The 21,681-nt window shown below is 44.4% G+C and overlaps 1 protein-coding gene across 3 annotated transcripts in view; it reads left to right on the top strand.

Moving 5' to 3' along the window:
- TNRC6A (trinucleotide repeat containing adaptor 6A) overlaps nucleotides 1-21,681 on the top strand; it is a 48,488-nt gene that overhangs the window by 3,099 nt on the left and 23,708 nt on the right. For all 3 annotated transcript variants that reach the window (XR_013956775.1, XM_080617188.1, XM_080617187.1), the window contains exons 3-5: nucleotides 10,578-10,668; nucleotides 13,314-13,335; nucleotides 20,525-20,860. Coding sequence is in view for 2 of the 3 variants with exons in the window: in XM_080617188.1 (XP_080473314.1) it covers nucleotides 10,578-10,668; nucleotides 13,314-13,335; nucleotides 20,525-20,860 (449 nt within the window). In the remaining variant the exon portion in view is untranslated. The remainder of the gene's footprint in view (nucleotides 1-10,577; nucleotides 10,669-13,313; nucleotides 13,336-20,524; nucleotides 20,861-21,681) is intronic.

Genomic DNA, 21,681 nt, shown 5'->3' with positions numbered 1-21,681 from the left:
TGCTTTCTTTTTGTGTTCTCTTTCAATCGAGCCCTAAAGGGACTTTTGCAACTGAACTTCAAAGGGCCTTCTACCAGGGCTGTTTGAAACCTGCTGAAACCCGAGTGTAACTGATAGAATATTCGGTTCTGGCACCTTTTCTTATTTACCGTGTCTAATCAGTCTCCAGTGTCCAGGCTGATTCATGACTACACTGAAAACTGACTGGCTCTCCCCTGCTGGCAGTGTGTGTCTTCCTTTTTTTGGGTACCGTGCTTAAGCATGACTAGTTTTTCCCATTTTGTTGCTGACATACCTACAATCTTTAAGATACACTGAGCATATTGCTTTTAAATGCAAAGTCACTGTTAAATGGGGTTTACTTGAAGAGAGTGATTTTAAATTGCAGCTCTTGAAGGAATCTGTCCAGAAAAGGTACCAAAATGCTGTGTAAATAGAAAATGAAACGGTTGGTGTGCTGGGAAGCACTCGGTGTGGCCGTGGTGCCAGGAGCGATTTTGGGATGGGCAGAGTGCTAGCAAAGCAGTACTTGGGTGAAGTCTTAGTAAGCTGGTAGTTCTTCACAGTTTTCTGACCTTAAGAGGCCTCTGGGCACGCTGGCAGGCGAGACAGGTAGTGACAGAAGAGAAAGTGACCCATAGAACTGCTGCAGCTCAGCGCTTGCTGGGGCATGGGGACAGAGCAAGGTTCACTGAGTTCTGCTCTGGAATGGTCTGTGTGTTTTCTGACACAGAGGGGGATGTTTCATGTGTTTAAAAGAGCTAGTTTCAAGTTAACATTAATACACTGGTTGTTTTCAGAAACCTGCTTATGTTCAGGGAGGGAGTTTCCACCGTGTGAGCACACTGGCTGATAAAACTGTGGCCTGCCTGCTCTGGATAGCCTGATTAATAGCGTTCCAGTTGTAGAACTCAGCAGATAGCCCTCATTCTTTCTCTAATGTCATTATTTACGATCTTATTAAATTTTCAGTGACCCAGTCAAATTGTGAGAGAGCAAATAGCTTTTCCTGGGAAAGGCAAATAGACCCAGGCTACAGTTGTTCTTAATCTAAAACTGCGGAGTGTATATATAGACTGTAAGCTCCAGGGAACGTTGGTGTGGCTTCATGGACATGCTGAAGTCACCTTTGGAGTCTGTGCTTATAAATTCATGGGCAGTAAATATCCTTCTTTTATCTTGCTGAGAATATTGGCCTGGACTGTGGGTTTGCGATAGGACAAGTGTTCTAGATTTTACCAGAGCTTGCTTATCCAGTTGCAGTGATTACTGCTTTAAACTCGGGATTAGCAATTTGCCTTGTTTGCCCTTTTGCAAAAGGAACCTTCGTTTGATCTGTGTTCTCTTTTAAATGCCTACATGCCTGGTCCTGTGCAAATAATCCTGGTCTCAGAAATAAGCGGAGTGCATGATTTACATCAGTAATTCAGGTAAATCTATTGCACGCTGCCTTGTGTCCTGTTTAAGAGTTAAGTGTCACCTCTTCAGTCTCCTGCTGGACAAGAGCTGTTCGTTAATGACTGGAGAAACGCAAGAGCTACATTTGGTCAAAATCAGAACCAGTAAAAATCACCATTTAGTTCTTTTGACTTAAGAGCTAACTGTTGACTTCTGTTTGGTAAACAGGGCTTTCCTGCCTCATTTATGTGGAACTGAGAGAAGGTAAATATCTGAAATATGTTTACAGTATTTTTTTCCCCAAACCCAGGGTTTTGACTCTCACTTCACACGCATGCAAATCATAGGGAAGATTCACCCACTGCTTTCATTCACCTGTGTTTCTGCTTCAGAGGTTCCATCTGCATTGGTTGCAGGCTGCCCATGTTCTGGGAGAGAAAGCTTTTTGCCTAAAACCATGCATACCTCTAGATTCCATCCATGTATCTCCTCGGTTCTTCCTGTACAATTTGTTTGTTTTACTCTTCCATGTTCAATAACCACCATATTTCCATGAGGCTTTCCTTGTGCGCTGCAGGAAACCAATGAGATGGCTCAGTGACAGAGGTGTGGAGAAACAGTGAGAAATGGAGTTGTGTCTGTTGATATTTAAGCTCTTGATTTTCTGTTGGGTTTTTTTTCCTAATAAACTTCTTATGGAAAACTTCAGCAAATGGGAAGAATTTACTGCAAAAAGACAGCATCTGTTCATACTTCTCAAGACTTTTAGACATACTTGGGCAAAATCAAACATTCCTTTCTTCTCTCCACACACTTTCAGCTCATGCAGAATCGTCAGGTTGTCCCCATCAGGTAACTTTCGTTTACCTTCTGTTTTCCTAGGCTCACAGCAAGGCCATTGTGCCGTATACTTGATAGGGTGCTAATAAAACTGAAGCCGTCTGGAGTATGTGTGGTCTTATGGTTAAGATGCTGGACTTGAGCAGTCCTTTGGGTTTGTGCATCTGTTACAGATACCCAGCGTGACCAGTGTGATTATGGACAAGCAGTTTAATCGGTCTCCTTCGGTTCCCCATTTGTTAAGTGAAGATAGGGATTGTTTATTGCTGCTACTGATGCCTTGTGTATTTAGATCGTAAACTTCTTGAGAGAGAGATTTGTCTTTTATATGCTTGTGTGGCAGTGAGCATCTTTGATGAAACTTCAGGGTGAAACTGTAACAGAAATCCTACTCCAGAACTATGGTGCATTTACAGTGCTTGTAGTTTGGAGTTAGTTCTGGTGAGCAGTTCCTGTATTAGCAGAGTGGGAGAAGTGAGTGTGTTCAAGCAATTGGTAGAGGGAGATGTGGTAGTTAGAATTCGATCACTTTTAGGGTGATAACTTAAAGACTGAGGCACTAAAAGCAGAACAGAAAGTAGCTGACAAACATGAATTAATTATTCACTGGAGTAATTGTTTCAATTTTTAGCTTGGCAGCACCTCTTCTATATGTTAATAGCTGGAAAGAACAGCACAGGCACTTGTGTAAAGTGGTTTTGTTTTGTTATTGGTGCCTGAGGCTTCCTTTGCTCCTGTGTTAAACGCTGAGTGGTTTTGGTTGCCAGAGCCTTTCCATTTAAGGCACTGGTGGGGTTTGTTGGTTTTGTTTCTTTGTTAACTTCAAAGCCCTGGTTTCTATTCCGTCAACTTGGAGAGTGCTCTGTTTGCTATTTTGTGGGAAGCTTTGGCAAAGGAATTGGAGGTTCCATTTTTAATCAAAATCCACATTTTACAGTTAATTCTTGTGTAATGATGGTTTAGCAGAAAAGCTGTTGGGGGTTTAACAGAAAAAGAAATCATTTTCATTGACATGTGTGTAATTGCATAATTTAAAAAATAAAGATTAGGGAACTTGTAGGTCAGAATACAGAAATATTATCAAAACATAAAGCCTCAGCAATGTTTGACAGTCAGTGTGGAATGTCACACACAGGTTGAATAGGTAGCAGCATGTGTGCATCCCTCCATCCATCCGTCTTTACTGTCTTTGCAGAATTGTGAGTGATCTTTCAATGCCAGACACTTAAATGTAGCTATCTGGCAGTGTTGCACCTGTAGCATGGCAAGTTCATGTGTAACAGAAAGAGCAGCAAATAGGGGAAAGAATTTATTTGTTTCCCCCCAAATTCCTGTTTATATTTGTCACTAGAAGCTTTTAGAGTGCTTTCAAAAGCCCCAGTGTGTAATCACTTCCAATGCTTACTTTTATGCTTACTCCATGTAGTATCCGGGCAGAAGGTAAAACCTAGTAGTTATCTTTTCAGGTTCAGTTAGAATAAGGGCTGCTGGGAGGCTGGCTTGTGGTTTCACTGCTCTTTGCCCACAGCAGAGCAGTTCCCCTGTGAGACCCATGACCAGTGGTCCCTTGTCTGCTTGGCGTGCAGGGGCATCGCAGTGACACCGGACCCCAGCATGTCTGCAGCCTTGAGGGTGCTTCAGAGGAGACCCACTGCAGAAATACCTCTGGGAGAATCCCTTCACAGCCTCAAGGCTTCTAAAAGCACTTGCTGGGATGGAAGCAGCATCTTTAAACCATGCTACCATCATTTTGTGGAGTTGTGTGGGTTTGGAGGGGGTTTGAGGGTGTCTGGCCAGAAAACGCTGTGCGTAAGCATCTGGAATGCTGCCGGCAGCTTGAGCAGTGTTTGTGGAGGGCAGAGCTAGCAGTTAGTGCCAGCTTGCAGGATCCAGAAAACAGTGCTGTTGTGTGGGTGGTTCTGGTTTGGGGAACACCAGGTAATGTGTTCACAGTGGATGGCAGCCTGGTTTATTTTGGTGCTGGAGTTTGCTGTGTGCAGCTCACAGGCTTTCACTCGGAGATGAATACTGAGTTCAGGTTGTAATAATGCAGTGCTGTGTCTTAGGGCTTAGTTTGTGTCAGAATCCTGCTCATAACTGTAATTTCCTCAGCGAGGTGACTGGAATTGTAATTTTATTGTGGCATAACATGTTTCCATTTTGTATATTATAACAGAAGATAACATGCTGCACAGACGGTAATTATCACATCTTCAGCGTGTCTTCGAGGAAAATAGGGATATCCTGGATTCTCCTCCTCTATAATATAGGAATAGAGGTTAAATATCTCTAGTTCAGCCCAGGTATTTTTACAATGCCAAGCTGGAGCTTTTGAAATTAAAGATGAATAGAACTTTTTTTCCAAGAATTAATAAGTGAAATATGATTTGCTATAAATATTACCTGAAGTGTCTACACGGTGAGGTTACAGCTTTTTTCCAGTTCACAAGCCAAATAACAAAGCAAGCCGTACATAAAACTAGCATCATCAAAACTTGAGACACAGGAGGAGTGAGGAGAGCTGGCTGTGGAAGTCAGAATGTGGCTGCTCTTGTTTACTGGCACACAATTGTGATGGTGATGAAGGGGGAGACTTGCTGTCAAAGATCACCAGGATCACTCTGTCCTGCCAGAGTGATACTGTTCTAGAAGATGAAAAAACTTTAATGGGTTAGTTGAGGAAGGTGTTTTGGTAGCTTGTTGGTTTTTTCCACGTACACAAACAAGACTTGTGCTGAAGTGCACACCTGGAGAAAAGGTGTTTTTCAGTAAATAACAGTAAACATTTATCTGATGCCCTCTCTGTTTGAAGTTTGGCAGATTCTGGCAGGTTCTGCTTGTATCCTCTTGGAGCCATTGATGTGCAGCCTCTCCTGAGATCTAGATCCATTTTCATTTGGTGTCACTTGAACGTAAAGCCCTTTTCAAGTTAAGCTGTTTAAAGCCCAGGCCTCTGCTCCAGCCTCAGATGTTCATTTCTTATGATGGGGTATTTAATTTTCAGTTGATCTGAAATGAAAAATCTTTGCATTTCTGCTAAGACCATTTAACCTTGAGCAAGCCAATCCAGCTATGCAGGAGGAAAAGGAAACTCCCTGTACGTGTGTTTTAGTGAAAGTTGGGTGGCTGATGGGGGGATAACAGATGTCTGTTTATAGCTTCATGTTATAAATCCAAATTCAGTTCTCGGTTGTTGCCTTTCGTTTGTCCAGCTGATGGACTGAGCGTGCTCTGACAGGCACCTCCAACACAGGGGTGGATTAAACCTACCTGTATGTAAGGCAAAGCCCAGCAAAGGAGCTTGCTCATTTTCTGGCTTTGTCTTGTTACTGTAAGACCAGATTCCTGCAGTGTTTCTTGTTACGTGCTATAAAATAACATGAAGCTGCTGATAGTTTGTACACAAAGAATAATACAGCGGGAAAAGGCGGCTATTAAAGCCTGGGATGATAAATGGGAAACACTGCGTAGCACTTGTGTTTCTCAAGGAGTAGCATTAAAAATGTAGCTTGTTTGTGGTGTGTTCTAATGGGTGCTGGAATCTGAGGCATAAATACCGTCATTTGCTGTCTGTTGAGGGCCTGTGTTAATGTGTTAGCAAGAATAAAGGGAGTGTGCGCCTTCAGCTGTCAGAGATGGCGATGCAGGAGCTCTGCTTCAGATGTGATGACTTAATAGGTGAAGCTGGATTTGTATCTCAGGTTTATGTTTGTGTAGGAGGGCGGTGGGAATAGGGCTGCCTTCCTGCAGAGATTCAGTTTCCTGTGAGGAGCAGGGGCAGTAAGGCTGTTACTGTTGTTGTTATTTAACTGTACAGTTGGGTTAGTTCTGTTTACCAGTCACTGAGAATTAACATTACAATGATCGTCTAGTACTCTTAAAAACTTGTCATGGACTGTAGGTGGGTAATGTTTTTTCAAGTGTTGCCAAGGTCCTGCTACTCATGACAGAGGTTTTCAATGTGTTCTAACATGGCTTTGTAATCTGAAAGCTGTTTTTCTTAAACACATGAAAACAGAATGATCACGGTGTCATCATTTAGGAGTTTTATTGCTCCTGTGTGGGAACAAAAAGCTGATGCTGTGGTAGAATATTCCAGAGACCTTGGTGTGTTAGTGTTAGCATCTGTATTCCAAAAATAAAACCCAATCTTGTTGATGTGGCTGCAGCAGGATTGATGAGTTACTTTTTTTTCCTGTGAAAGGCTACTTTGCATTCTGCTTGCTCTTGAAAGTGCTACAGCTTGCTTCTAAACACGGAATGGTTTTTCAGTTCATGTATTCAGTTCGTGTTCATTTTGGACGTGACGCACGGAAAGTTGTCACACAAAGCAAAGCACCAGTGGCTTTCTTATCGCCTAGAAATCTTCTCAGGTTATTAGGACCCCTGTAACTTTTGTTCCTATCCACAGTCCTAAGCAATGTACCACCCTGCAGCATTGGTACACCTCATAGACTCGTAGAATGGTTTGGGTTGGAAAGGACCTTAAAGCTCATGCAGTTCCAACCCCCTGCCACGGGCAGGGACCCCTTCCACTAGAGCAGCTTGCTCCAAGCCCTGTCCAATCTGGCCTTGGACACTGCCTCCCATCAGATGTGCACAGCCAGTGCTGGGGAGGTCTGGGGATGGGGAACCCCAGGAAGGAGCGTGGCCAGAACAGGCTGATGCTGCACAATGATGACTCTGGATCACAGCATGCTCCCTCCCCTTGGGAAAGAGGATGTCATGGGGAGGTGGCAGGATGGACAAAGCTGGCTTCTGCATCACCTTTACAGAGCACACGTGTCACTGCAGGCTAGTCATTACCTCACCTTTGTAAAGCATCCAAGGCGTTGCTTTGAATGAAACTGGCCGACTGTGACTGTGTTCTGTGGGTACGTGAGTAACCTCTTAGTTGTCCATGAAATAATTTCTGAGCTCTAATTGCAAGTGCAGCATTTCCAGTGAGACTGGTTGCAGCCAGATGATAAATTTGTGATCAAATGCAGAACAGCCACAGTGTATGTGATGGCTTGTGATTTTCAGTGCAACTGAAATAGAGGGGGCTCAGAAATAACATTTTTCAGGTTTGGGTTTTTTTTGCAAACCTAAAAACATCAGCAGTAATTCCTTTAAAAAAAAACTAACTAATGCTTGCTCTCTGGTATTAGAGAATCTTAAAAGATAGCATTTGGTGTGTGGAAGCTCTTGGGAGCCATGCTCTGCTGGTCTGGGTATGCAGGGTGAACGACTCGGGTGGTGGCTGACTGCTCATGGTCAGAGTATGCTGCAGCTCTTCCCCTGGTGAATGTCTGCGGTGCCAGGCTGCATCTGGTGACACATAGCATGGGCTGATGGGCACTTATAAGTCACCCTGAGAGTGGGAGAGGAGAAAAAGGGTGCTGGATGTGCAACAGATCAGTGTTATTCCAACAGAAGGGAGCACTGGGAAAAGAAACCAGTAGAGGATGAAATCGGATTTGCAGTGAGACCGGAGATCTCAACAGGTGGGGGTGAAGACTGATTCTTGTTTGTGTGAGTTGCTCTACAGACACACATAACCGTGTTCCAAAGACTGTTTACAGAGAGAAGTCAGAAAAGAGATTTCTAATTAAGAAATACTTGGTTTGGGAATACAAAACTTTCCTCCCCCCGGACAAATTGATTTTTGCCATCCAGATAAAGCATAGCTGCTGTCTGGCAGTATTAGTAGTAATAAAAATAGATTGGAGAAAACTGCTTCAGTCACTCACCCAAAACGCAGTCCTGGGGTTTTTTTTTCCTGGTGTGCTCACATTAATAGTCTCAGAAGTTTCTGTGCCTTATAAATAATTTACATGTTGCTGGCTCTTTTCTTCCACAGTGAATGTCATGTGAAAATACTGCCACAGCTCTTCTTGTTTGAAACCACTATTAATAATAGCCAAGTGGCCACAACTTGACATTCAAATACAAGTATCGTTATTACAGCATTGACCTTAGCGGGAGGGGAACCACTTTTCATGCTGAAGAATCACATGATGGGCAAAAGAGCAGGCTCACAGTTTAAAGGTAGAGCTCAGGTAGGCAGCAGGGGGGGGGTACATTCTCTTCCCAGAGCATGGCAGTGTTACACAGAGTGCAAAGTGTGCTGAGCTGCTGTAAGGAGGAGACCTGCTGAGCTGCTGTTGAGTATCGCTTACACTGACACCACTACAGTGAGAGGCACGTGCTGAAAGAAGCTTCTGTCTAATTAAAAAGGGAGGCAGTTGCATGGATTTGTCCCAGTGGAACCAGGCACCTGGGAGGCACATGTGGGTTTAAAAACTGAAAATGAAAAAAGACAAAACCGAACCAGAGTGATGCCTGCACTTGCACTCATTGTAAAAGGGACTTGAGCTGTCTTAAAAGCAGAATTCGCCACTTATATAGCTAAATAAGTAATGAAAGTCCTAATATTTGTGGAGTGTCTTGGGTTTTACTGTATTCAGTTGGCTTTGCTTCTGATGTGTAGGTATATCTTGGCAAAGATAAAAGCAGTGCTTTTCATGTGCAGACCTGAATTCTGGAGATAGACACCAGACAGGACCACTTGTCACAGACAGGGGTGTTCATTCCCTTCCAGCAGTTGTTTCTTGGCCTTTTCCTTTGCCACAGTAAATCACCTCCATGTCTCTGATCAGTTTTGCTGCCCAGAGATCTGCACAGCAGCTTTGAATCCGAGCACCTCCTGTTACTTGAGCTGCAGCTGATGGGATAGAGTGTGTACAGATTGGGGGAACACCAGCTGCATGTGAAATGTTCCTTTAAAAGAGAGGACTTGTGCTGATCTTTGAAGGTTATTCAAAGAGAGAACTTGGTGTCTTCTTCCTTTACTTACTCAACACATATGGAGTTTGTTCCCACATCCCACTCGGAGTATCACAGAAATTAGGATTAGTCTGAAGAAGCGGTTTGCCCAGTGAAAGGGTGGATGTGCAGTGGAGCTCGTGTTGAGATTCAGGACATGGAAAGGATGTGTGTTATACCCTAGATGTATGCTGCAGAAAGGGGTCTGAAAAACATCTTCAACCTGTTTGTTAAATCTCATCACCTGACTGTATGGTCAGCACTGATGGGGCAACAGCTCCCAAACTTTGAACTCAGAAACACTCCTGACCTTGCAAAGGCAGAGAATTGTCTTGCAGGTAGGCTTTCTAGTCTACAGAAAGCCTTTGTTCTCCAAGTCTCAAACGCTTAAGTAACTGTATGTTCTCTCTCCCTGTTACCATGCTCTAACAAAAGCTAACTGCCACCACTGTTTGATGTTTATATCCAGCTTTATTGTTACTTCCTAAACTTCAGAATTGTCCTTTCTGTGAGCAGTCAGTGTTATTCTCATGTACAACACAACCGATCTTCACTTGCACATTCATGTTGTCACGAGGTCTTTGCACCATTAGCCCAGATGCTTTTGTGCCTGCTCGTGACCATGGTCTGTTCTGTTGGTCATGTCCTCATTCTTACCAAGAATCCCTGCACCTCTCCAAGCATGGCCTTAAAGAAAAGTTTATTTTCATTATCCTGATGTTTGTGTCACATCTTAGTCCCTGCAGTCCCTGATGGCTTAAAGTGTGCTTGCACCTCTGCAGTTCTTCCTGGTTTTTATACTCCCCATGTCCTGCCTTTCATCTTGCCTTGGCTGAAGTCTGTTTTTAAACAGTGCAATCTGCAGAGTGCTGTTGCTGCTAAACCTTCTGTTCTAGCATGTAAAACCTTGTATTAACTGCATTCAGATTAATGCCATGGGGTTTGTTTTCACTTTTGTCAAGTTATGGTTTTGTCATTTGTTTAAGGTGCTCCAGAATTGCTCTGCTGTTGACAGCTCTGGTGTGCCCATGCTCTTCAGCTCATGTGCCATCATGTGTGCTTCATGTCAGCAGTGCCACGCGTACAGTGCACACGGGGTGTTTCTTGGCAGAGGTGGTGTTTGGGATCAGGGAGCTGATGGGTGTCCAGGCAGTGGAGGCAGCACCAAAGGGTCTGTGTGGCTGCAGGGAACTCGTTGCCTGGCTGGGTGAGCCGTGACGTGTGTGCTCAGTCATAGCAATGCACAATAGCAGGCAGGGATTAACCTACATCTGAATTTGTGCTGCCTTTTGAATGGAATTCATGGCTTCATTGTAACTTTTGGAGAAAGACACTCTTACATGTAGCCTGACACTGCAGCTGCTCTTCAGGTTGTGTCACTTGTGGTTTGCACAGTCCCTATAGAAATATTATCCAATTAGAAGTAGAATTCCCCTGTCCTTTTGTGTCACTGTGAAATAATTGTTCTTAAATGAATGTAAGTGTGTACAGATTGTATTTTGGGAAAGTTAATTACAAACTGTGTGGTTCAGGGATTTTGTGCAAGAAGAGGAAGAACAGTTGATGGAAGAAAGGAAAAAGAGAAAAGAAGACAAGAAGAAGAAGGAAGCTGCTCAAAAAAAGGTATGTTGGACGTTCAAAGATAACCCCCCTGCTTCTGGGTTACTTTAGTTTCATCACTGGTAAATACTGGGTCAGCTTGGTTATTCAGAAGTGTTTTCTGTTTAATTTAATGTTCTAAGCTTTAAATGCACTGTCAGTTATTTAGTGGTAACTGATACATTGAACATCTTTGTTGGCTTTGTGATCCATTTCAGAGGTTAAATGTTCTGAGATGAGCTTTCTCTTTCCTGATTGCCAGTTGAAGTGATTTCATGTTTAAAAACTTCCTCAATGTTAATGCATTTATTAGTAGAATAAAATTAGCTCTTTTTTAAGATGGTGACTTTCAGCTGCATCCTTCCTTTACTATATATTCTTATCCTTCCATATGGAAACATGCGTCATAAGACAGTTTGTATGAGGGAAGGTGGATAAAAATGAAAATATTGACAGCAGAGGTGTATTGGGATGGCAACATCACAGAAACGCTTCAGAGTAAACGCTTCAGAGTCCTGTTTACAGTCAAGATACTCATCATGGCCATTGATTCTTAATATTGACCCTGAGCTTGAGAGGAGCTTGTAAATGTGTTTGTAAACGTGTCCGTTTCAGGTGGGAGCAGAGAGAACCTGCGTAGCAGTTTCCTCTGATTCCATTGACTAATGCTGGATGTGTCTCTTAAGAACATCCTGGTTTGTGTTCTCAACCACAGGCTCTCCAGCAAAGCCTTTTAAAGCATTTTGCTGTGACCAAGTTCTGGTGTATTTTGGAATGTGACCTTTTCTCTTCCATTCTTCCCTTTGGGTGCTATGGAGGGTCAGAAATAGCAAAAAAGTAGTTGAGAAGTTCTAGGTTGTCTCATGTTGCTCTTCATGGGTCAGTGAATTGGTTCTTAAGTTAGAGGTGAGGAGGGGAGGAGGTTACCAGCTCTCCAGGGTAAGCTCTAAACACGCACATTGGCATGGCAAGAACTGAAGGGGCATCGTGTCATTGTGCTGTGGAAGGAAAAGCCAGTGCTTGGGTTTATGTATTCTGTAGTTTTATGATAATTTGAACTAAAAGACCTGCTAGAACAGCAGCAGTCGCAGAGGTGTGGCAGTTGACCTGAAGAAGGCATGCTCTGCACTTGCATCCTGATGCTGAGCAGCTTCTGTGGGACATCAACCGCTGTATTCCAGTCTCCTTTTTATGCCAGCATACAAATGGGGTTTGGACACTTGATTCAAAGCCAGCTGCTGTGCATATAGCACCCGGGAGCTGGCAGTGCACACGCAACTTCCCAAGCCTTTAAAATACAGTTTTGAATTAAATCTGTTGAGCAAAGAGTGTGATGAGGAGTTGTGGTGCGTTATATGAGGCCCCAAGCGCAGGAGCTGCCTTCTGGCAGATGGGGATACGGGCAGTGGTGTTGGAGGCAGTGTAATAGGGTAAAATGGGCAAAACTGAAACTGAAGCAGGGTGGGGGCTTGATACACTGATGCAAGCATTAGTCCTGGTTTGGTTTCTTAGCTCAGTGGCTGATGTGCTGCAGTAAGTGGGGTTCTTCAGAAGAGGCTTTGCAGGGTCTCCATCTGCAGCTATTTTTAGCAAAGAGCATAAATAAGAAACCTGAAAAGCTTCTGCTCAGGGTTTCGTGGGAGCAAGAGGCCACATTTTGAACTTCTGGACAGTACAGCTACAATTTCTGTGTGTATACTTGCCTTTGTCAGCTAAAGAAGCTGAAATGGGGGGTTTAAGGCTCTCTTGATTTCCTTAGGAGAAGTGAGGCTGTGGCACTGGAGAGCTGTTAAAGAGTGTTTCAGTAGTCAGCCCTACCAGTGCTGGTGTCTGAACCTGGCCAAGACTCAGATCACATCAGTGCATCAGTACATCTCTGTTGCACTCATATGTGCTCCTTTCTCCTCACGGTTTCAATTATAGACAATCATAGCTTAAGTATTATGGCAAATTTATTGCCTCCTATGAATATGTGTGATACCGTAATTAAAATGGGCTGTATACAGCTACCAGAGTGACCATATCCAATTAAATCTCGTTGTGCTTTGGCAATAGTGCATTTTAATAGTGATAATTAAGAAAACTCCCGTTGCAGGTAGGGAGAACTATGAGCTGTGCTTTTGAGAACTCAGTTTTGCTGGTTTGTAGTTAAACCCTTGCAGTTAAGGTGTGCTTCCATACCAGACGTGTTTCTCTCCCCATATTTATCCTGTGATTTTTAATGGCAATTTTAGTCAAACAGATCTCTAATGTTGGCAGTATCATAGGTGTAACCAGTTGAGTCTTGAAAATGACTTGGAAAGTCTTTGCATTTCCTTTCTTCTTTACATGTCTAGTCCCTCCCTCTGCAATAAAAGTGGTGGCAGTTCTTTGCTTCCAGGCACAGTTTTTAACTCGCTCAAAACATCTTCATTTGCAAGTTTAATGCAGTCTGTTTCATGTACTTATCTTTCAAATTAATTTTGTCTTCTGTAACGTTTAAACAGCTTTCTAGGCATGAAGAATAATAGGCATGGTGTGGTTAGAGACACTTCTGAAGTAGATAATTAAATAACTCTAAAACATGTTAAAAGAGGGGAATCAGAAGCTAATGTTGCTTTATGAAGCGGCACATGCATACAGGGGTTTTATCTGCACACATCACTGACACTTCTCTTTTCTTCTTCTAGGCCATTGAACAAAAAATCAAAGGTAAGTTACTTTACAGTTATTTCTATTCTCTGTATCATTCCTTCATTGTTAAATATGTTGAATCAGATGGGTCACCCGAAAGCTCTTCTCACAACTGAATGATGGGCTTCTTGAAACTTTGGTTGTACTATTTCAAACAGTGACCACAGAAGAGTAATGACCAAGGGTGTATTCCAGGGATTGGACTCTTCTGTTCTTCCTGGTTTCCATGCTCAGTTACTTGAACAGCACCAGTCACATAGATAATACCTTGAGTTCTTTTCTTTATTTGCTTTCTGCCTTCCCCTTTTTTGATAGACAAGTAATGGATATATCTGGTTGTAACCAGCTATTGCATGTGGAGGGTTCGTCCTGCCTGAATGATCACGATGACCATACCTGGAAGCTGTAATTCTGATGTTTGATGGCAGGCTGAGAATGCCACGGTTACTCTGAATGTTTGTGGGGTTTATGCAGATCCCCATTCCAACCGGCCTCCGGAGAAGGGGAAGAGGAATTCTTTTCACTTTCTCTTTAGCTCTTAACCTGTTAGTTGGGAAGTGGACAGTAATTGTTTAGGTGTTCATGTGGGGAGTGCTTGCTGCATCCCTGTTTTCGGGGAACATTGGCTTTAATTTACTACTCGCTGGAGCAGTGGTAGAAGCAGGAGCTCAGAAGCCCTGCTTAGCAGAGATGCAATTACTGCTGGAAAATCAAAAGGTGTTTGAAGTGCTGTTCTGGCATGAAGGTAGTAAAATAGTAGAGGACATACTGTGCTTGGGAAGAGCAGAGAAACGAATGGAAGTGGCCATTACTGTGGAATGTGCCTTTGAAGCAGCATCCTCGTTCACATGAGGTTGGAATGGAAGAGGCAGGTTCCTCACATACAAAATGCACTGATGCTCCTGCTGAGGGCTGCAGCGCAATTACAGCTATCAGGAGGCATGGTTTTGTCTCATTTATTGAAGTGCAGTGTATACTTTAGTGCCTGTTTAAATAGGAAAAGAAAATAGATAAGAGTAGGAGCAGCAGGCTTTCAGTGTGTGCCGAGGCTCTGAGGAGGCAGTGAGGGCAGCCTGGGTTCGTGTCTCAGGGGGCTCTGTGAGGAGGAGGATGGTGCTTTCGCTGTGAGTAGTGATCACTTGAGGCAGTGGGAGCTGCACCAGTGCTGGTGATGAGAGCCCACGTTCCAGATGTGCAGCCATCCTCTGGGTTTCACAGGGCTGAGTGCGGGTTCTGCCCTTCCAGCCTGGCTCTGGTCACTGAAACCAGTTGGGAATTCTGTGTGTGTCTTTGTATGAATGCTTAATAAAGCTGCTGAAAGAGTATTGTAGTTAATAAATATGCTTTGCTTGTTTTTTAAAGCACCCTTTTTCAAGCAGCGCATGGAATTACACTTGCGGTACAGGCTGAGCGTTTGTTTTCTCCTGCACATTCCTGCCAGAAAGCTTCTAGGATAGTATGCCAGATGTAAATAAAGAATTGTCGAAGAGTTTGGTTTTACTCTGAAGCAATAAAATATATCTGAAAAGATAGCAAAGAAGAAAGTGGTGAAACAGAGTGTAAACAATAAGGTCCATTTTGAATGAACATTTGACCTATGGACTTGTGCTGCGCTGGCATTCCGGCATCACAGCATGGCTGAAAATAGCAGGAGGGCACAAATCCTGCCCTGAGGTACCTGGTTGGATGAAAACTGCTTTCTCCTGAAGGACAGCCAGTCTTTTCATTATGTTCTTCTGGTCATTTTCTCCTTGGAGCCTGATGGTTACCAAGGAAGTGTTAAGTTCCAACTTTAGCGTTACATGCTTGTTATTAACAGGGTATTTCAGGAAGTTCATCAGGAATGTGGAGCTGTCACAGACACACACACGCTGGCTGTCCTGAAGCAGAGCAGACATGAGGAGGTTCAGATAGAGGACTTTGTGCAACAGTTTCTCTAAGAACAAAATCCGTGGTTACGTTGCACAAAGCGCTTTCATGGCATCATTGGTTCTGCCTGCTTGTGTTCAGGGTGCAAATTAATGTTTCATTAGTTTCCAAGTTTCCATCACGTTAATGTCTTAAATAATTCATTCTGTGCATGAGCTGAAGATAAAATAGCAGAGTATGGGATCTCTGAATAATTCACACTTAGGTTCCTTCTTTCAGGAAGGAGCTGGTTAAGTGGTGTGGGTGGTTGGTTATTTCTTGGGTTTAAGCGTAGTTTGGGAGACTCCAAAATGTTGCTCTAGCTAAGGCAGAAGTTGCTGTGTAACAGCTGAAGTAGCTACCTGTGATCGTGTGAAGCTCTAAGGCTGCCTTCCGAGGAAGTTAGTAGTGCTGATTTTTTCCTGTTCAGGATTAGGGACGGAAGTCATGAAGATGATGCTGATCCAGATGTTTCTGGTACAAGCAATATTTTAATACTGTAGTATTGTCATTAAAAATGCATGCGTGTCATTCCTGTGGATTTCAGATGGTCCAACCCATCTAGTTTTACATGTCTGGCTGTATTAAAGGAAAAGAGGCCATTCATAGGAGTTAGATTAGTGTATAGCTTAGTTGCCAAGTGAAGGTTTGTTTGTGCAGCAGCTGGCACAACACATTCACACTCAACAAGTGCTCTCCAAGTGCTCCAGTACCAGGCATTTGGGGAAAAAAATAAGTAGCATTTGAAGGGCCTTACTTGAGGTGAATAATGCAGGACTGACAAGTGATGTGGTATTCCTTCTGCCACAGCAGGGTATTTTTGCTGTGTTTAATGTCAGCGCTATTCAAGATGGACAAATCAATCCATTTATCCTCAATTCCTCCTAAAACAGGGCTCTGCAAACTGCGCCATGGCCACAAGTAGCTGCTGAGAAGCCAAGCACTCGAGTAAATGCTGTTTAAGAACATGTGAGTTTTGTTGTGCTCACTTCAGCAATCACAGTGTGCTTCTCCAGCAGGAGATGTCCTCAGGAGCTGAAATGTCTCTCTGCACACCCTTCAATGCACATACATAATACCCTAGCCAAGTAGTTTGTGAGAGCCAAAGGGCAGTGTAGGTGCTGGTGTTGTGGTGAGCTGTTCCCAATGCTGCTGCGTGTTGGGAAACAGTGCGAGCAGGAGCTGAAAACTGCTGTCAGTCTTCAGCCTTGGATTGCTCTGCTTTGTCAAGGCAGAGGCGTAAAGCACTGCTGCTAGTGCAGAGCAGCATCAACTTTGAGTCAACCACTGAAACGGAAAGTGCTTTTAAAAATAGCTGGGTGTGGAGCTGAAATCTTTGACTCATATTTCCCACCTTGGAAACTTGGTACTCATTTTCTTCCCTGGGAAGCACCATTGCCCCAACACAGACTCCTCTGGTCTTTGTGCGGATGTTTTCTGTCGCTTCCCTCCCTGTCCTTTTCCAGCTCAGAAAACTTGTTAGGGTTTCAGTGCTGGAGGGGAACAGCATCGATGCCCAGTGAGGAGCACTGTGCTGGGAGAGCCGGGGCTCCCCTCGGCGCGGCGGCGCAGGGGTTAACGGCTTGGCAGCGGTGGGATATTTTCCAGCTTGGCTCGCTCAGCTTACAGCTGCGGCCATTTTTCCACCAGGAAAATTCTAGCACTACATCTTACGTGTGTCAGCGCCAGCGCCAGGCTTCCTCCGCTTGCCCTTCAGCATTCCAGCACTGACAACTCTCGGGGGCATGGCACTTGGGCAGGGAGCCTCACAACACATTTCTCAGAGGTCAGCTCTGGCAGCAGCGAGAAGAAACACTTAAATGACAGCTCGGTGCTGCTCTTTGTGTGCTTCGGGAGTGATTTGATCTCTGCCTGCCGAGCCGGTGCGAGCAAGAAGCTGGTTTCCATCTGCACTAAAGTTAGTGGCAGGGCTGCCATTTTTGGGGCTGGAGGGAGCCGTGGCCCCGCTCAGGAGGAGCTGGCAGCGGCTCTCCGGGAGCAGTAAAATGACACCATGCTTCTCCTCCATTTTCTGGTGAAGTCTGCCGAGTGGGAAAGCAACATAAGTTGGAAGCGTCTCTCTTTGGAATCCCTCTGTTCACTGTAACCTCTCCATCCCCTGCTCCGGGCTTGCAGCAGGTTTGTGCTTTATGGAAACCTCCTTTTTACCGCTCGCTTCTGTAAGCTCGTGGGTGGTAAATGAGCTGTGCTGGTGGTAGTGGGAGCTTTCTGCCCTGATGTGATTCTACATCACATACTGGTGGGCAGAGCAAACTTTACCAAGCCAGCAGCTCATTTATGACAAATGAAATGCTAAGGTAGGGATTAAGGGTTGTTGGAATTTATCGTAGCCATGTTGGAATATTAATGTATTATTTAGTCTGCTGAAGTTGTGGACCAGAAAACGTTGGACAGGGTCAATTGTATGGCTTAAAACTGAAGTCTGGGGTACTTGGGGAAGCGATGGGAAACCAAAATTAATCCATGTTGCACTTTGGGTTAATTCCAGTTTGAAATTAACATATGAATGTAAACTGTTGATTCTTTAGTACAGCTATTACAGGGTAGATTTCCATTCAGCTTGCTGGCTTTATGGCCATGTTTGCTAAGGAAATGAATGCACAGAATACGTGAGAAATACAGATTTCTTGAGCTGTTTGTGTCGTAACCCAGGGGCTGGCTGGGCAGGACATGGCGCATTTATGGTCGAGGGGGATTCGGTTACCTGCAAGTTGGATGCTGTTATGATACACACTTTGTCTTAAAGCAGCTTTAATTATGAAAGTATTAATGTTGCTGCGTTGCCCTATGTGCCGCTGGCAGCTGGGTTGGGATGTCTCATGGAATGTCACATAGAAATGATTTTACTTGATCCGAAGGAACAGTTGTATGGAATGAAGGGGGGGGAGTGCAGGAAAACTGAGTCTCCTCCATGGCCCATTCAGGGGTGTTGTGGGTTGTAACAGAAAATCCCCTCAAGCTGGGGGTACTCTCCACCTAAGCTGACATTAGTGAGAAAGCTCAGATACAGTGTGCAGAGGGGATGTGTGTCCCTCACTGGTGCCATTGCTTGGTAAGGGTGTCCTGGCTGCAGGCAGTGGTTGTCCTTATCGGCACCCCTCGCTGTACAGAGCTGTTGGTGTGGATGGGTGGCAGCAGGAGGCACTTTGATGGATCAGAGCAGCAAGATTTGGGATGCAGTGGTGCGGATTGGGGTATGTGAAGAATTTTGGTGGTTTTCTGTTGGTTTTTTAAGTTTCAAAGCTTGTTGCAGTCCCCAGACCACAGAAATGTGCTATAAGAGCTCATGCATTGAAGTGGTGACAAATTCTTAGCTAGCTGCTGAAATAGCGCTCCTCCCGCCAAGATTTAGTCGCTTTCACTCATTTTAATGATTTTTAGCACAGGGAATTTTAAAAGGAATAAGTGGGAGAGCTTTGTTCAGGACTGCTTTGTGAAATCTGGTTTAGATCATTATCTGTTGCTGCATTACATGCGTCAAAACACTGTGCAAGGAATCAGAGTTACCTGCTCTTAATACAGGCAACAGCTTAAACTGGTGGCATCTGATACGATGCTGGTGATTTCTATCAACTTGCCCATTTATCTAATGGCGTTTGAACAGCTCCTGTTCCCCGCTGACATTAAATCAACCTGTGGCCTGGCCATTCCTCTCCTTAATTCTGTCCCGCTCCAGTCAGCTGTGAAATAGAGGAGCAGGGTCGCTGCTGTGGAGCCAGTGTGGTGGTGAGCACCTCAAGGTGCTGCCTCTGAGGTGACGTTTTATTCTGAAGGCCGTTGTGCTTGTGTTTTTCAGAGCACGTAACTGTGTATTAGAGGAGAACTAAAAAGAAACCATAGTCCTAAGTGGCACTGTCAGTGTTCAAGTGGATTCTTTCCACAAAAGCCTAAAGAGCTTGTTTTCATCTATTTTTTATGTTGTATCCACACAAGTCTGTTCTTGAAAGTGAATGAGAAAGTGGTCTTTAAACAAATTAAACACGGTCATGTGGTAACAGTGTTCCTGCTGCTGACATGCCAGGGAGGTGCTGAAGGAAGACAGCGGGGAAATGGTTGGAGGATGCTGCTCTTCAGCCTCAAGTTGTGTATGTTCAGATGCTGCCAATGGGCAGAGCTATTCTTGAAGTAAATCCAGCCGTGTGTTTGTCACCGGAGAAGCTGTCCTCACCGAGCTGTCCCTCGCTGTTAGCAGCAGGAATGCCACATGGATTAAACTGTTTGCCTTCAGCAACTCGGACCTTGTGAAGCTCTGAGCAGAGATGGTGACAGCCTCACAGGCAGGTCAGTGCTGAGGGAGGCTGTGATCGAGTCTTGTGCTATCTCAGGGAGTTCCACAGTGAACGTATACACTTTATGTGGATATCCCATGGAGAAATCTGGAAAGTACATTGACATGTCAGTAGTGTGAGGGGTTGGAAGTACACTTACCTGTGACAGTAAGTACCGGTAAGCATCAGACAGGAAGTACACTTACCTGTGACATTATCTACACCCGGACACCCTGTGCTCACCACCGCTGCACTGGCTGGGCTGAGGTGTTGGGTGGAGGACGCTGTGGTTTTCCCTTCATCCAGCATCAGGGTTTGGTGTGTTCACTCAGAGCTGCCCTCTGCAAGCTGTTTGACCTTCATCTGGCCTTGAAGGGGCCATGCTGCCAAGACTGAAGGGGTACTTTGGAGCTGCAGTTGCTCACTGGCTCAGTCCTGCCAGACTGTGTGGGGTACCAGTGTTGTTAGCTGCCCCTGCTATAGCAGCTTGACCTGAGGCCACCAACACATTTCCCGTGGGATGCTAGGGCTGCTGAAGCAGACAAGTCCCAATGGTGTTCTGTGTGTCCTGTTCACCTCTTGTTCTTCTGGGGCAAAACCAGAACATTTTTCCAAGTATAACACTTAAATTTCCCATTGGGGTAAGATTGGGGGTGTGTGTGTGTGTTAGTACTTAAGTATTTATTAAAATAGTTACATGCTTAAATAAGCTGATTTGTCAGAAAACCCTGTAGAAAGAGTTTGTTAGTAGTAGCATACTTTAGCCAAGTTAACTTTGTTAGGAGTGATAGTAAGATATGTTTCTACTTCCCAATCTGTGCTATTAAAGCTGTGTGTTAATGGCATAATTGAGCTTTTAATGGGGAACGAGTTACCACTGGAACGAGAAGAAATGCTGCCTTTACATGCTACGTACAGATGCGTAAGAATATTGGCTTAGTCTTCAGTTGGAGTTGCTGTTCTTATGAATAACTTTGTCCAACTTTCTCTCTTTCTGGGGGTGGGGGCAGTGCCAGAACAAACCAAGACCAGTGTAAGCCAGCCTCAGCCTGTCACCTCCAGCGGCACTTCCCCAGCAACCAGCACTAATAATAATGCCAAGCGGGCCCCAGCCAGCAGCCAGCAGCAGCAGACCTTGCCTCGATACCCTCCTCGTGAAGTACCACCGCGATTTCGACACCAGGAACAGAAACAGCTTCTGAAACGAGGTCAGCAGTTACCAGTGATAGCTGCAAACCTGGGATCTACTCCTAAAGTATTGAACGGCCAGTCAGGAGGCAGCACTGTCACAAACAAACAGCCAGTGACCAACGGAGAGGTGCCGAACAGCAGCAAAAAACAGCCAGGTGAGGACAGGTGCCGTGTGGTCTTTTGAATTCAAATCGTTTCAGTTCAATTGTCAGTGAAACACTTGAGCTAACCTTTAAACTTTCCATGTAGGCTGTGGCATGATGAGGGATTTTCCTGTGTCGTAGTTTAATATTAAACACTGCAGGATGCTTTGGGCCATCCCTGTGCAAGTTGCATGTAGAAACCTGAGACATTGTAGTTGCTTCTTGTTGCCGGTGGTGCGCAGTAGATGTGTCTGGTTCTGAACAGGAGCCAGTGTCACCACTGCTCTGCTCTCAGTTTCCAGTGTTTATCGTAATGATTGATGCAAGCATGGTCATGGTACAAAGCATCACTTTCTGCATCCAGTTTTGATACATAGATCTCCCAAGAAAGTGTCATTCACATAGTTCTGAACAGCATCTCTAGACTTCGAGGTTTTTTCTTCTTCATATCTAGCAAAGCAGACAGGATGCAGCTTGATTGGAATATGAGAGTTGCTTTTTGCTACTAGGACAGAGTTTTTCTTTGTTCATCTACCTAAAGCTTGATTGTCGTAGCAAATGGATCGACCTTTAGCTTTTACTATTTAAGTAGAGTTATCCTTTGTTATGTTGGCTTGTTAACACATTCTCTTGAAATACCCTTCTAAGAGTAGTAAACTTACCTGTTACATGTGTGTAATTTGCTGTTCAGTGAATGTACTGGCCTGCAGTTCAGACAATTTGGGGAGGCAATAAGGGCAGTCTAATTTAGGCTGGATAAAAAAGTAACTTTCTCCATAGGGATTTAGGTTTCAAAGGGATTTGGTGTTGATGCCAACACTTTATATGGTGGG

This window comes from Psittacula echo, assembly GCF_963264785.1.
Source record: "Psittacula echo genome assembly, chromosome: 5".
Classification (NCBI taxonomy): domain Eukaryota; kingdom Metazoa; phylum Chordata; class Aves; order Psittaciformes; family Psittacidae; genus Psittacula; species Psittacula echo.
Note: the sequence above shows the minus strand (reverse complement) of the source record. Positions and strands in the feature narration are given on the sequence as shown.